Source organism: Triticum dicoccoides, chromosome 3A (genome assembly GCF_002162155.2).
Source record: "Triticum dicoccoides isolate Atlit2015 ecotype Zavitan chromosome 3A, WEW_v2.0, whole genome shotgun sequence".
NCBI classification, from domain to species: domain Eukaryota; kingdom Viridiplantae; phylum Streptophyta; class Magnoliopsida; order Poales; family Poaceae; genus Triticum; species Triticum dicoccoides.
Window position 1 is genome coordinate 203,777,205 of NC_041384.1, and position 14,542 is coordinate 203,791,746.

General features: G+C 47.6%; 3 protein-coding genes across 3 annotated transcripts in view; 2 read left to right on the top strand and 1 right to left on the bottom strand.

Moving 5' to 3' along the window:
• Positions 1–6,989, top strand: part of LOC119267857 (epoxide hydrolase A-like) — a 12,143-nt gene extending 5,154 nt beyond the window's left edge. Inside the window, exons 3-4 of the mRNA XM_037549293.1 lie at positions 5,676–5,917; positions 6,500–6,989. Of these exons, the coding sequence (XP_037405190.1) occupies positions 5,676–5,917; positions 6,500–6,746 (489 nt within the window). The 3' untranslated portion in view covers positions 6,747–6,989. The remainder of the gene's footprint in view (positions 1–5,675; positions 5,918–6,499) is intronic.
• A 1,012-nt stretch (positions 6,990–8,001) lies between these two features.
• Positions 8,002–11,328, top strand: LOC119267858 (dynein light chain 1, cytoplasmic-like). The gene is made up of 3 exons (XM_037549294.1): positions 8,002–8,401; positions 8,520–8,625; positions 10,939–11,328. Exons 1-3 carry the CDS (start codon positions 8,165–8,167, stop codon positions 11,019–11,021), a joined length of 426 nt encoding a protein of 141 aa, XP_037405191.1. The 5' UTR covers positions 8,002–8,164; the 3' UTR covers positions 11,022–11,328.
• A 1,459-nt stretch (positions 11,329–12,787) lies between these two features.
• LOC119267859 (late embryogenis abundant protein 41-like) lies at positions 12,788–13,193 on the bottom strand. Its single transcript, XM_037549295.1, has one exon. It carries the CDS (start codon positions 13,083–13,085, stop codon positions 12,798–12,800), a length of 288 nt encoding a protein of 95 aa, XP_037405192.1. The 5' UTR covers positions 13,086–13,193; the 3' UTR covers positions 12,788–12,797.
• Between the last annotated feature and the right edge of the window lie 1,349 nt (positions 13,194–14,542).

The following is a 14,542-nucleotide window of genomic DNA, read 5'->3' on the forward strand; positions in this document are numbered from 1 at the left end:
ACCCTTGAGTCCGCGAAACCCAAGGGAAAAAAGAGGCTAGGTGGCGAATGGTAAAACCAATGTTGGGCATTGCTGGAAAAGCTTTACTTAAGGCGAACTGTCAAGGGGTTCCCATAATAGCCCAACCGCGTAAGGAACGCAAAATCCTGGAACATAACACCGATATGACGGAAACTAGGGCGGCAAGAGTGGAAGAAAACACCAGGCATAGGGCCGAGCCTTCCACCCTTTACCAAGTATATAGATGCATTAATTAAATAAGATATATTGTGATATCCCAACAAGTAAACATGTTCCAACAAGGAACAACATCTCCATGTTCCAACGAGGAACAAACTTCAATCTTCACCTGCAACTAACAACGCTATAAGAGGGGCTGAGCAAAGCGGTAACATAGCCAATCAACGGTTTGCTAGGACAAGGTGGGTTAGAGGCTTGGTTCAACAATATAGGAGGCATGATAAGCAATGGTAGGTATCGTAGCATTGGCATAGCAAAAGAGCGAGCAATTAGCAAGCAAAGATAGAAGTGATTTCGAGGGTATGGTCATCTTGCCTGAGATCCTGCCAGGAAGAAGAACGAGTCCATGACGAAGACAAACGGACGTAGACGAACGAAACCTCACAACACGACGTTACCGGATCCAACCCGAAGAAGCAAACACCGGAAAAGAAGCATACAACATGGTAAAACAACCATCACATAACATGGCATGATGCACAATCGAGTATGATGCATGTCCGGTTTAAAGAGGCATGGCATGGCAAAATGCACAAACAAAACTACAAATTAAGTGGAGCTCAATATGCAACGGATCCGTTGCATATTGAAGAAAACACCACATGACTTATTTAGTTCGATCTTGTTTATGAACCCAACAATATTAAATGTTGTTAAACATGGCAAGAGGGTGAAGCAAAGGTAAACTACCTATCTAGTCAAGGTTAAATGAGGCCGGAAACAACGAACAACAAATGCCGGTAAATCCCCATGTGCATATATTAGGTTTGGTACTGTTCTGCCCTAAACCATTTTTTATAGTTGTTAAACATGCAAAGTGATGCCACCATGTTAAACTAGACATTTTTCTACCCTATTTCCATATAAAGTTTATTCAATTCGGAGCTACGGTTGAATAGTTATGAATTAAATCATTTTAGCATGGCCTAGGAGCAAATTTAAACAAACATCATTTTAAACATTTTAAACATCGATGAAAGTTGCATATTATTAAACTAGACAAAATTCTGAGCAAGTTTCATATATTAAGTTTTTCCATATGATGCTTAGTTATTAAGTTAATATATGCATGTACTAAGAGGGTTTTTCTGCAAAACAGACGTCTCTGGATAAATAGGAAAAACGCAGAACCTGAAAAAAACTTTATGGGCCGAAACAGAGGCAGACTGGGTGCTCACCCTAGTGGACCGAGGCCCAGTAGGCGAGACAGGCCGGCGGCCGGTCAGGTGGGTCGACGGGCAAGCTGGGCCTTGGAGGCCATGGGCCCATGGGGCGCTGGACGGGGCCCACGCGCAGAGGGATCGTCCCCGACCTCCTGCCGAGGCGAGACGAGACATGGCAGCGGTGGCGAAACGTCGATGCTTCGGGGCGCAGACGAGGCAAGGCGAGACGGGAAGGCCTAGGCGGATCCAGGCGGATCTGGCCCCGGGGACCTCATTCTCGGCGACGGCGAGGTCGGTGGGTCGGGAAGCTCTCTCCGGCAGCAGTCCCTGGTGAGAGAGGGAACAGGTGAGAGAGAGAGGGGAAGAAAATAGGAGAAGAAAGGGAGAGGCGCGGGTCTGGCCTGAGAGATGGCGGCGCGCCGGCGAGGTCCGGTCACCGGAGGACGCGTCGAGGCGGCGGGGTCCTCCGACCGGCGACGTGGAGGCTGGATCGGGAGGAGCGGCGCTCAGGATCCGGGCGACGGAGTGCAGGGAGGACGCGAGCGCGAGGACGGGCCCCGATGGGCTCCGCGGGCTCATCCCGGGCCTAGGCGGGCCACGGCGGCGTGGGAGGCAGGGGGACGCGTGGCGACGCATGATTGGAGGGGAGCGGCGCTTAGGTGGGTTCTGGTGGCGGCGCAGCGATTGGGGCGGCGACAAGTGGCGGCGGGGGAGCGGGCACGCACGGATTTCAAGGAATGGAGGTGGGAGGCAGCTGGAGGATGATTGGGGCACGGAAATTTAGGAGGAGGGGTAGGTAGCTGCCCAAAATGGAAGGGGAGGAGGTTTATATAGGGCAGGTTCTAGGGTTAGGGGGTTTAGGGGGGTTTTCGGACCCTCCGATCGCGATCCGATGGCTCCGGTCGCGAGGATGGAGTAGGTGGGCTGCAGGTGAGTGGAAGTGGGCTTTGCAGGAGGGTTAGGCTGAGAGGAGAGGGGAGAGATGCAGTCCGGCATGGTTTTTGGGGACCGAAAACGTCCGACGAAAAGACCGGCTACTATTGCCGCTATATTTATCCGTTGGGGCATCAAACGGACTCCGATTGCGATGAAACTTGACAGGCGGTCTATCTACACTATAATAAGACCACACGCCAACTTTCAACCCAATCCGAGAACATTTTCCGGCCACTTATAAAATAATATTTCGGACATGCCGCGGGCGCGTGCAAGTGTGTCTGGACTCAGAACGGACAACGGAAGGAACAAGGAGAACCCGGACAAATGCAAGTTTTGAAAACATGATGATGCAATGCACATGATGACATGATGAAATGCAACACGCAAGCAAATGACATGGCAACGACAGCGAATAACTGGAGGACACCTGGCACATCGGTCTCGGGGCGTCACATACTCTTGCTCAGTTCTCTTGTCCTGGTGCTCATGCTCAGAATGGCGTGGCTGAGCGCAAGTATCGTCACCTTCTTGAGACGGCTCGTGCGTTGATGATCGCCGCCTCTCTTCCGCCTCACTTTTGGGCCGAGGCTGTCTCCACTTCCACCCATCTCATCAACCTTCAGCCGTCCACTGCTTTGCAGGGCGGTGTTCCTTTCGAGCGTCTCTTTGATCGTTCTCCTGATTACTCAACGTTTCGTTTGTTTGGTTGTGTTTGCTATGTTCTTCTTGCCCCTCGTGAACTCACCAAACTGACCGCTCAGTCTGTTGAGTGTGTCTTCTTAGGCTATAGTGACGAGCATAAGGGCTATCGTTGTTGGGATCCCATCGGTCGTCGGATGCGTATTTCTCGGGATGTAACTTTTGATGAGTCTCATCCTTTCTACCCGCGTCCATCTTCCTCGACCTTTTCAGTGGAGGATATCTCTTTCCTCACTTTTCCTGACACGCCTCCCTCTGTGCCCAGTATTCCTATTCCTCGTCCTGCTGTTGCAGATCCGACGCCATCCTCTCCTACAGATTCTTCCCCTCCCTCATCGCATGACTCTCCACCTTCATCACTGACACATTTCCCAACTCCACCTTCATCACCGATACCTTCCCCTTCTCCACCTTCATCATCGCTACATTCCCCGTCTTCACCTCCAGTGATTCCACCTCTTCCCTCCTTTCCTTTTCATTATACTCGTCGTCCACGTGTTGTGGATAAATCCACTGACGTGCCATCTACTTCTGGTGCGTCGTCCTCCTCATCTCAGCCGACTTATGGTCTTCGTGTTCGGCCTTGCCCTCCCCCTGACCGCTATTCTCCTAGTCGATATGCTCTTTCGGCTGTACTTGAGCCTACGTCTTATCGCGATGCTGTTGTACATCCTGAATGGCAGTTTGCGATGGCAGAGGAGCTTGCTGCTCTTGAGTGCACTGGCACGTGGGATCTTGTTTCTCTTCCTCCCGGTGTTCGTCCCATCACTTGTAAGTGGGTCTAGAAGGTTAAGACTCGCTCGAATGGTTCTCTTGAGCGTTACAAAGCTCGTCTTGTGGCTTGTGGTTTTCAGCAGGAGCATGGTCGTGATTACGATGAGACATTTGCTCCTGTGGCCCATATGACCACTATCCGCACACTTCTCGCCGTGGCCTCTATTCGCCATTGGTCTGTTTCTCAGCTTGATGTTAAGAATGCCTTTCTTAATGGTGAGCTGCGTGAGGAGGTATACATGCAGCCCCCACCTGGGTATTCTGTTCCTGATGGCATGGTCTGTCGTCTTCGTCGCTCTCTCTATGGCCTTAAGCAAGCCCCTCGCGCCTGGTTTGAGCGTTTTGCCTCTGTGGTGACTGCCGCTGGTTTTTCGGCGAGTGATCATGATCCAGCGTTATTTGTCCACATTTCTGCTCGTGGTCGGACTCTTCTTCTTCTTTATGTTGATGACATGATCATCACTGGCGATGACCCTGAGTACATTGCCTTTGTGAAGGCCCGTCTTAGTGAGCAGTTTCTGATGTCTGATCTTGACCCTCTTCGCTACTTTCTTGGGATCGAAGTCTCTTCTACCTCTGATGGCTTTTTTATTTCCCAGGAAAAGTATATCCAGGATCTTCTTGCTCATGTTGCTCTCACTGATGAGCGCACTGTTGAGACTCCCATGGAGCTCAATGTTCACCTCCGTGATACTGATGGTGACCCCTTGTCTGATCCGACGCGTTATCGTCATCTTGTTGGGAGTCTTGTCTATCTAGCTGTCACTCGACCGGATATATCTTATCCAGTCCATATTCTGAGTCAGTTTGTCTCTGCTCCCACTTCGGTTCACTACAGTCACCTCCTTCGTGTTCTTCGATATCTTCGAGGCACGATCTCTCACCGTCTGTTGTTTCCTCGCTCCGCTTCATTACAGCTTCAGGCCTATTCGGATGCTACGTGGGCTAGTGATCCCTCGGATCGCCGTTCACTTTCTGCTTACTGTGTTTTTCTTGGTGGTTCTCTCATTGCCTGGAAGACGAAGAAACAGACTGCAGTTTCCTGTTCGAGTGCAGAGGCTGAGTTGCGAGCTATGGCTCTTTTGACGGCAGAGGTGACTTGGTTACGGTGGTTGCTTCAGGATTTTGGTGTTTTTGTCACTACACCTACTCTTCTACTGTCCAACAGTACAGGTGCTATTAGCATTGCGCGCGACCCTGTGAAGCATGAGCTCACCAAGCATATTGGTGTTGATGCTTTTTATGTGCGCGCTGGTGTGCGGGATCGGGTTATTGCTCTTCAGTATGTGCCTTCCGAGTTACAGTTGGCGGATTTCTTTACGAAGGCCCAAACTAGAGCACAGCATGGCTTCTATCTCTCCAAACTCAGTATTGTTTATCCACCATGAGTTTGAGGGGGGGTGTTAGAGTTATATCTATATATCCATGTAGCCTTTTCCTTTTGTCTTTACCCCATTGTATAAGGGGTTTTCTGTATATTACCTGCACCTGTACATGTATATATACTGGCCTATGGCCCCATGGGAATACAAGTTGCATATTCTTAACAACAACATCCCTTTTGCAGAGCTGTAAATAACAATACGGAGTATTACAGTGATTACAGTTAGCCTTAAAAACATTCAACTGACTGACAGATTATAATTGTCTATCTTGTCATCGCCTGGATTTCTTTTTCGAGTATAGGACTTCAACAATTCCTACCTGCAGACTCAGGTTTAAAAGTATCTCCTGATACAGTACTAGATATTGCTGTTTAATTGCTTATTCTTAGATATAGTTTTCCTCTGCACCAACATCGCTTCAAATTTGGTTTGTCGGAAACAGTCGTTCATATGCATTACTGAATTATGCATGCAGGAGCCTGGAGTCGCTGAAGCTGAATTTGCTCTATACGACAATAGTCATAAGTTTAAGACGGTCTTTGGAATGCGCAAACCAGCTCCTCCTATTCTACCCAAGGACAAGACCTTCTTTGACTCACTAGATTCGGATGGTACTTGCCCTCCATGGTTGTCTGAAGAAGATATTTCCTACTATGCAGACAAATTTGAGAAGACAGGGTTTACAGGAGGGCTTAACTACTACAGATGCATGGACTTGTATGTCACCTACGGCCCATTCTCACTGTCTTGGCTTTACAATTTAGTGCTTTATTTACTAATGTTAGCCAGGAAAGTTACTTCATTTCAATTGGTTACTGATGATATACTCTGTACTGCATAACTTTATGCTTTCGAGTTATCAGATGAGGGGAATTGCATCCTAAATGCTAGTTGTCGTAACCTACAAAGACTAGGAACCTGGTGGCAAAATGTACAGAAACATGCTCTTTCTTAGCAATTTTATCTATCTATCTATCTATCTATCTATCTATCTATCTATCTATCTATCTATCTATCTATCTGTCTCTGTGTGTGTGCGTGCGTGCGTGTGCGTGTGTGCGTGTGTATGGATGTATGTATGTATGTATGTATGTGCATGCATGTCACGTATATGTACGTACGTACGTATATGTGTGTATGTCACGTAGGTACGTATGTACGTATGTATGTATGTACGTATGTATGTAACTACATATCTGATTGTGCCAACTTCAGTTCATAAGTTTTATGGGTGAAGGCATTTTGCCAGAGTTAACGCAGGCGTTAGATCTGGCTCAACTTACTTTCGTGTTCATGCAGGAATTGGGAGCTTTCTGCACCATGGACTGGAGCTCCAATAAAAATAGCAACAAAATTCATCGTTGGGGACCTTGACGTTACATACAGTGTACCGGGGGTGAAAGACTACATTCACAAGGGTGGCTTGAAAGCGAGCGTGCCGAATCTGGAGGATGTGGTTGTTATGGAGGGAGTGAGTCACTTCTGCAACCAGGAGAAGCCTAATGAGGTTTCAGATTACATCTGCGAGTTCTTCAGCAAGTTCTGATTATCAAGAGAGTCTCGGCGAACCGACTTGTTTTGGTGCTGTTTATGTACTTATAAGTTGTCGATTACACATGCCATGATACTGAATTTTCTCTAAATAAAACCATGGTCTGATTGTCACAGAAGAATTTCTGTGAACTCTCATGTCCTCCTGTTTCTATGCAGAGGGAAGTGTAACCTGTGGGCAGCAGTGAAATCTTAGCAGCTGAAACCGGTAGAAAAAACCACCAGATTACCGTTTCTTCTTTATTCGGGTCTGTCTTTTGGACCTCTTTTTTCTTTTGGTTAGGTTCATACTGAGGTAGTGGACAAACATATGGGAAGAATATGGGCAGGGTGAAGTTTCCTATTATTGTGGGCAAATAGAATTGCTTGACTTGCTAAATTAAGTTCAACTTCAAACTTACAACAAAATATTGCAAAAATAACGTAAACTCTTCCATTGAAGGCTTGTGTTTTACTTTAGGCTTGTTGAAGCAGTTGTGTGAGATGTTCTGAAACACCTCTGCCTCTAGGGCAGCTGAGTTTTGCCGTGAAAATCTTGAAAGGGATGTACGGCTCCGCTGCCTCTGGAACTCAACCGTTCCAATGCTGACCTGCAGAGGGAAATTTGTTAGTTTCTGGTGTAGCTAGGTGTATCATGAGTAGTTGATGAACATGCTGAACTGCCAGTAACTTCACATTGTACAATAGCGCCTTTTTTTAACACTACCATCAACAAACTGGGAAGCAGATTGTCCATGATCTTGGCGTTGTTCACTGGTTTTCTTTGTTTTTTTCAAGTTTTTTTCCTTTGTTTAGAAATTTCAAAAAATGCTCATGTTTTCAAATTTTTTTGCCTATTTTCTAAAAGAAAATTGTGTTTTTAGAAAATATTCACAATTTCATGCAATGTTTGGATTTTCAAAATTGTTTGTGTTTTAAAATTTTATTCCCAATTTAAAAAAATCTTCGGGTTTTCCAATAAATGTCCGTGTATTTTATAAAAAAGTTTGCACTTCCAAATATTCTTCACAAATTTTGTTTTGCGAATCTTCACAACTTAAAAAAGTGTGGCACTTGACATGAGTGGTGAGCTATCTCAAAAACAATGAACTAAAAGAAAGTGTTAGAACAACCCAAAAAACAAATCACATGCTAGTAGTAGCTACGGTAACTCGGGTATGGGCTGACCCCTGCGTGCTTCAGGTATGCAGCCCATTACCTCCCCTACTTTTTTGTTCCGCGCGTTCCGCTTCCCTCTACTAGCTTCCGCTAGAAGGCCCAGCCTCCCGTACAATGATGAAGCAGCACGGCAGCAGCCACCGTCGGCTTTGAAAAGGGCGGAGTGGAGAAAGGAATCGCTGAGCTCCTCCATCCAACTGCTTCCACCACAGATTCCACAAGCCACACTGCCTTCCACGCCAGAGATTCGCAGCCATGTCCGACGAGCTCAAGCGCGGGATCGCGGGCGCCGCCGCCGTCGCCGCCTCCCACCCGGCGCCCTACGCGACGCGGGCCCCGGCCGACGCCGACCGCAGGCTCGCCGCCTCCGCCACCGCCGCGCTCGGCTCCCCGCCGCCGGCCGCCGCGTCGCCCACGGCGCACAAGATCACGCTCAAGAGCGCCGACATGAAGGAGGAGATGCAGAAGGAGGCGTTCGACATCTCCCGCGTCGTAATCCCCTTCTCCCTGCACATTGGATTCTCGATTTGGTCCCGCCGCGCTGTCCCAGCGTGGCTGACAGGGCTGTTGGGTGTGGGGAATTTATTTATTTATTTGTTCTGCATACTAGGCGTTTGAGAAGCACACCATGGAGAAGGACATCGCGGAGTACATCAAGAAGGAGTTCGACAAGAACCACGGCCCCACCTGGCACTGCATCGTCGGCCGCAACTTCGGTAATCTCTTCTCTTCCCCCATTTCTTTTCGAAACAGCTTTGTACGGAGGATGCGTCTGTGGTGGATGTACTTTCGGGTGATTTGGCTTACTTGAGCGTGACCATTTTCTTCTCTTCTGAGGCGACCATAAACTTCTGTTGATGAATATATCTCCTAGGGGGAGACAGTGACTGAGGTATAATTTCTGTGGATGTCAGATGGAGCAATAGAATGCTAAGTTAACCGCATAAGTGAGTGACCCTTTAGATTATGTACTTCAGAAGTACTTAGAAGGGCCAATAATAATAGAAGGGCCGTAGGATAAATCATCTGATGTCTTTTAGGTTAACGCAAAAGCAAGTTGGCACTTAGGAAATAGGATGTGCTAATGTAGTGTGATTCCTCGCTCATAGGGCTCATCGTTGGATGTATGTAAGTATTTGCTCAGGTTCTCGCTGGTATCAACCAGATCCAACTTTCCGTAGCTATAACTCAGTTTGTTGTGTTTTCAGCTGAGGGGTAACCGTTTCATTTCACCAGATTTCTTAGAGTTTGTTGACAGTATTTATTTGCAAGCCAGATCATTTTACAGTAGAAGGTCGCATCAGGAATACAGATAATCATTAAGTTATTGCACGTATGGTCGATATGCATGTTTTTTTTCTCTTTAGCTGGCACTGACCAAACAACAATGATAGCCATTAGGCCCATGACAAGAGAGTCGTCTCATTTGTGTTTGCTGTGATTATTGAAATCCCGCATCTTGGTTGCAAATCAATGTTTCCTTCCCCAGACCCTGCGCAAGCGGGAGCTACATGCACTGGGGCTGCCCTTTTTTGTTAGTCTAAACTTTAGCAACACATTAAACGGAGAGGGGGGCCAAGGGAACATATGGCTCTACTTTTGTTATATTGATTGTTATTACTTGCTACGCTCCTCACCCTGAAAGGAGCCAGGCCTATTTGATTGGCCACTATGGTTGCCTCAGTTTGCCACCATTGGAGTAAGGCTGGTTTGATCAAGGTAGACGGATGTTAGTCTAAACTTTAGCAACACATCAAGTTTTCTTTTCCAATAAACAGAGAGGGGGACCAAGGGAACAAATATGGCTCTACTTTTGTTATATTGATTTTTATTACTTGCTACGCTCCTCACCCTGAAAGGAGCTAGGCCTATTTGATTGGCCACTATGGTTGCCTCAGTTTGCCACCATTTGAGTAAGGCTGGTTTGATCAAGGTAGATGGGTGTTTGGTTTGTGACCACAACAACAACAATAAATGGTGCTCCATTTGACACAATACCAGCTGTTAAATCCCATGTCATGACCTTTAGATGATCTCGTGGTTCCATGTCGTATTGGTGATTATGTCCCAAAAACTAAATCCTAAAGTGAAAGAACAAATTTTGTTAATATCAGGGCTCTCTAGTTGGCTGTACAGACGCTAGAGAAAGCTTACCTTTGCTTCTCAGTCTTGTAGAAAATGTAGAAAGATTTTGATTCACTAATTTCATCAGTCAATCTAATAAGTATGATTGGGTGAATTGCTCATAGTATATTCTCTTTGGCCCATTTTTGGTGTTTATTTGTTTAATTCCCAAGGTTTAGCTTGTGTGTATTTCTTGTCTTGCATTGCTTTTGTGGATTTTCTTAGAGGGGTGTCATCTTTTCAAACCAGTCAAGAGGATACTAAACACTTTGTCAGTCCTACTGGAGTTATTATTTGTTTTGGTATGTTCCATCCAGGGACTTTAGTTTATGTGGGCCCATGGGCTGAAGGTTAAAAACCTCCAAAGAAAGAGCCATTCAGTATGATTGTGGTTAACTGTAGAGAGTTCTGTATTTGCTTGGGAATGTAACAAGCGAGCTGAAAAACGATGGGAACATAATTACATTTCTTTTTTTAAGCTGTTCCCTTGGTTGGTGTAGGGAGATTGGGTATATGTTGAAACAGCTAGCTGCTAAAACATTGAAAGATAATAACTTAAACTGACTACTCCCCATTTGCCTCCCATTTTCATTCCCACACTACATAGTGAGTTGCAGTTAGGACTTAAGAGGCTAGTGGTGTATTTTACTTATATATACTTGTTGTCTTGAGTTTCATTTGTTGATCCTGGGCGATAAACTATTGCCCCCATACCTGGTTGCTGGTTTGCCTAAGAGATCCTTTTGAGAAGTTAAAATGCTGGAAGCTACGCATGATATGAATCAATATTTTTCACTAGTTATAATCTACAGCACTTCTCTGATGATCTCGGACCCTTTGCTATCGACACAAGATACATACGAGTGCAAGCAATGTTGCTAATTATTTTTTCATCGCATTTGCAGGTTCCTACGTGACGCACGAGACGAACTACTTTGTGTATTTCTACATTGATTCTAAAGCTGTCTTGCTATTTAAGTCTGGGTGATGGGCGCAGCTGATCCCTTCTCCCCCTGGCGTCAATCTCCTGTGTGCCCCTCTTTCATCCGCGTCTGCAACTGAACTGGAAAATCAGAAATTTGGAAACGACTCCATGTTGGTGTGAAATCTTAGATCATGTCTTTGTTTTGCTTTGTTTCAGCTAGGTGTTGTTGACGTTGTCTCATTGTAATATTGCCACAAAATCGGGCGAGAGGTCATCGTCCACAATGTACGAAAAACTGTCTGATCTACTGACTTGCCAAGTGTCCTGGCCTCGTGGGATGGTCAAATTCAGAATTTGCATTTTGCTCGTATAGTCGTATTGAGTCATACGCCCCACCCTGGATAACCTGCACTAGTTGTGTGTTCATGCGGTTGGTCACCCGGGGAGCAGCTGTGGCTGTGTGCATGGCGATGCAGAGGCCGGGGTACTCTCTTTTTGAAAAAACTGGCACGCTGCTGGGAGCCTGGGACTCGAGGTTTTTGGCTCTTTCTGGTGCAAGATCTCGTCGATCTAGGTTCCTGGTGGCCATCATGCGAGCACGGGGTGTCTTCTTAATTGGGTTCTCCACGCGCGGGATAATCCTTGTCATTGTTTTCTGGTCAGCTATACTAAACCGTCGTATCTCACGAAGGATCAGTTGTTTTCTTAACGGAAGAAAGATCAATCGATTTGACGCAGAGTTAGCAGCAACGGAGAGACGTTTTGGCATGACAAGGTTCACATATGAGTAGACGCACTCGAGCCCGTGACGTCGACGTGCGGCCGGTGCCGTGAGACGCGATGCTTTCCTTTCCGGTCGCCGTCGTGAGTACAAGGCGACGTCCGTTCGATCGAAGCGACCTGATTCCATGCCGCCTGCGCGCAGCAATGTCCATGTTGCTCGGGCAGTGAGAAAGTGTTCACAAACAGTGACGACGCCGCGCGACCTAATAATTAGCCTACGCACGCGCACCTAGTGCTTTAGAGACAGTCGACCAGGTGTTTTCGAGAAAGCCGTTGTGTATATGCGTATGTATGAGTGTGTCTGCATTCATATTGTATTAAAAAATGACATACAACATGTCACGACCAGTGTTGACGTGAAATTTGAAGAGAAAAAAGAAAGAAGAACAACTACACGCTGACGTTGCGCGTTTGAGGCAGCAGTGCACGTCATCAGACGTCCGTGACACCGGAACATTTCACCGTGTCCCGACGCGGTTGCTGTACAGCGGCTCGAGCTGTGACTGCCCTGCCCCCGTACTACTGAATCTTCATTTGCAGGACCGACGTCTAAATGATTTTATATAGGTTATAGCAGTAAGCCAGTAATGAATATGTGTTTAGGAGCATGAATTCAATATTTATTGGAGCTTCATTTGCAGATTCAATATTTATTGGAGCTCCATTTGCAGGATCAACGCAAGAATGAATCAGATAGCAAGAAAACGCAAGAAACATTTGTTTAGGAACAAGAAAAACGCTGGATTCTTTTGTTATTATAATACCTAACTGTAAAAGTAAAAGGTACAAGCCCTGCTCGACCAAAAATACATCTGATCTGAGCATCCAAGCCCAGACGCACGCACGCACGCACACAAACACAATGGGAAACAGCCATACGTCCAGGCCGCATCTCCCCCGTAGTATAGGATCGATGATGATGAGATGCGTCGTGAAGCCGCACAGCCGCGCGCGGCGAACGAGCCCCGCCTGCCTCTTCCCTATCTTCCCTCGTTACGTAGCGGTAGCAGTTCTGTTTTCCATGGCGGGACCAGGAGGGTCGAGTGGAGCCGGGCTTCAGGCCCGTGCGTAGGTCTGTCCGAGGTGCGCGGCGCGGAGGTCGGCGGGGTCGGCGCCGGCGGCGCGGTTGGCGGGGCGGTAGTGGCCGGTGACGGGGTCGGGCACCCACGAGGCGTCGGCCGCGGCCTTCTCGGCCTCCCTGGCCGCCTTCCCGTCCGCGGCCGCCGCGGCGCCGCGCCTCATCGCCCCGGAGGAGGCCGCCGCCGCGTAGCCCCTGGCGGTGGCCGGGGCCAGCCGCTGGGCGAGCGCGCGGGCAGCAGCGGAGCCGGAGAGAGCGAGGGCCATCGGATCCGTCTGCGTTGGACGATCGAACGGCTGGTTGGCTCTGGCTCTGTGCTGCTGCTACTGCTCCAACGTGGGCGTTTGAGGCTTGGTGGGCTTTGGTGGTGTGGGGGAACGAGAGAGGCCAGGGCCCGTATATAAAGGGAGACGGGGAGGGGCAGGCGCAGTAAAAAGGGCCCAACGGCACGGGGTTTTGTCAAAGATTCGGTGGCTTTTGGGCGCCGTCACTCAGCGCGGCGAACCGGCACGTGCCGACGCGACGGACGCAGGAAATGGCGCCGCGGGTTCGTCGCTTCCTTCCTACGTGGTCGACTTGATTTTTTTTTGAGAGAGTCGACTTGATATTTTTGTTTACTCTTCTCGAGCTGATGTTGCCGTGCCTCGCCCGGTCGACATGAGCCAGCGAGAGCGACGCACGTTTAATAAAAAGTTGGTGGCAATTAGGACTTTTGAGAGGAGTATAAGCCAGGTCGTGTTGGGTTCGTTGTCAACGGCGAAGTTGCCCTAGCTCTTCTCGGTTTGGTGCGCACTAAAATTAATTAAAAATATTAACGCCCACGTGTGTGACATATTTACACTTTACCCACACTCGTTGATACACGTTGATTTTATTTTACATGAATCTTAAAAAAATCTGTTAGATTTTCAGTGCCATGTGGGCATCATCGTGTGTGTAGGCGTTGGAGAGTTCATCCACACGACCCGCAACACACGGTTGCCAACTGCGCCGTGTGGACGAACTGATTTTTGGCCACACAGTCATCACCTGGTCCACGCATGTGTGGATGAACTGCTCTTCGCCCGCACGACACTCGTACATTGTTCGATGGCAACTGCAGTTGCACGTACGTGGCAACTAGGATAACACACATGGCAACTATGATTCGTTGCTAGGCGGCAGCTGCAGTTGTGTGTATGTGGCAACTAGAGAGGCAAATAAAATAGCACATGAACTTGCTAGATTAGCTAGATTTTTTTCAGACTTCGGTTTGGTTTGAGGAGCCTTTTAGTGAAATTGTAACACTTCTCACAAACGATGTATTGGTTATTGCTAATGAATAAAATTTCGTTTATTTAAAAAAAAGGTAATCACGCATTGCAACTACGATAAATCATACGTGGCAACAATGGTTGGACCACACGAGGCAACTAGTTAATTACACATGGCAACTAGTTAATCACCCATGGCAACTATTATTTGACCACGTAGGGCAAGTAGTTTATCACACATGGCAACTATAGTTTGAACACGTGGCAACTATCGTTACTTACACATGGCAACTACATTTGTCATCTCATGGATGCGCCAGGACGTGTGGGCAGATTTGCTTTATGCCACACACGCGGGGTGAAGATGAGTAGTAGTTCATTAGGCGTGCGACACGAAGTAGCGGCGCCCACACGTATGGGCAGTCCGAATGTTCGCCCACACATGATCTGTGTGGGTTGCCTCCTGCTTA

Excerpts from the sequence above, each read along its gene's own strand:
- LOC119267858 (XM_037549294.1), top strand. The coding sequence starts at position 8,165 with ATGTCCGACGAGCTCAAGCGCGGGATCGCGGGCGCCGCCGCCGTCGCC. Across the intron at positions 8,402-8,519 it reads CGTTCGACATCTCCCGCGTC|GCGTTTGAGAAGCACACCAT; the intron begins GTAATCCCCTTC and ends TCTGCATACTAG. Across the intron at positions 8,626-10,938 it reads CATCGTCGGCCGCAACTTCG|GTTCCTACGTGACGCACGAG; the intron begins GTAATCTCTTCT and ends TCGCATTTGCAG.
- LOC119267859 (XM_037549295.1), bottom strand. The coding sequence starts at position 13,085 with ATGGCCCTCGCTCTCTCCGGCTCCGCTGCTGCCCGCGCGCTCGCCCAG.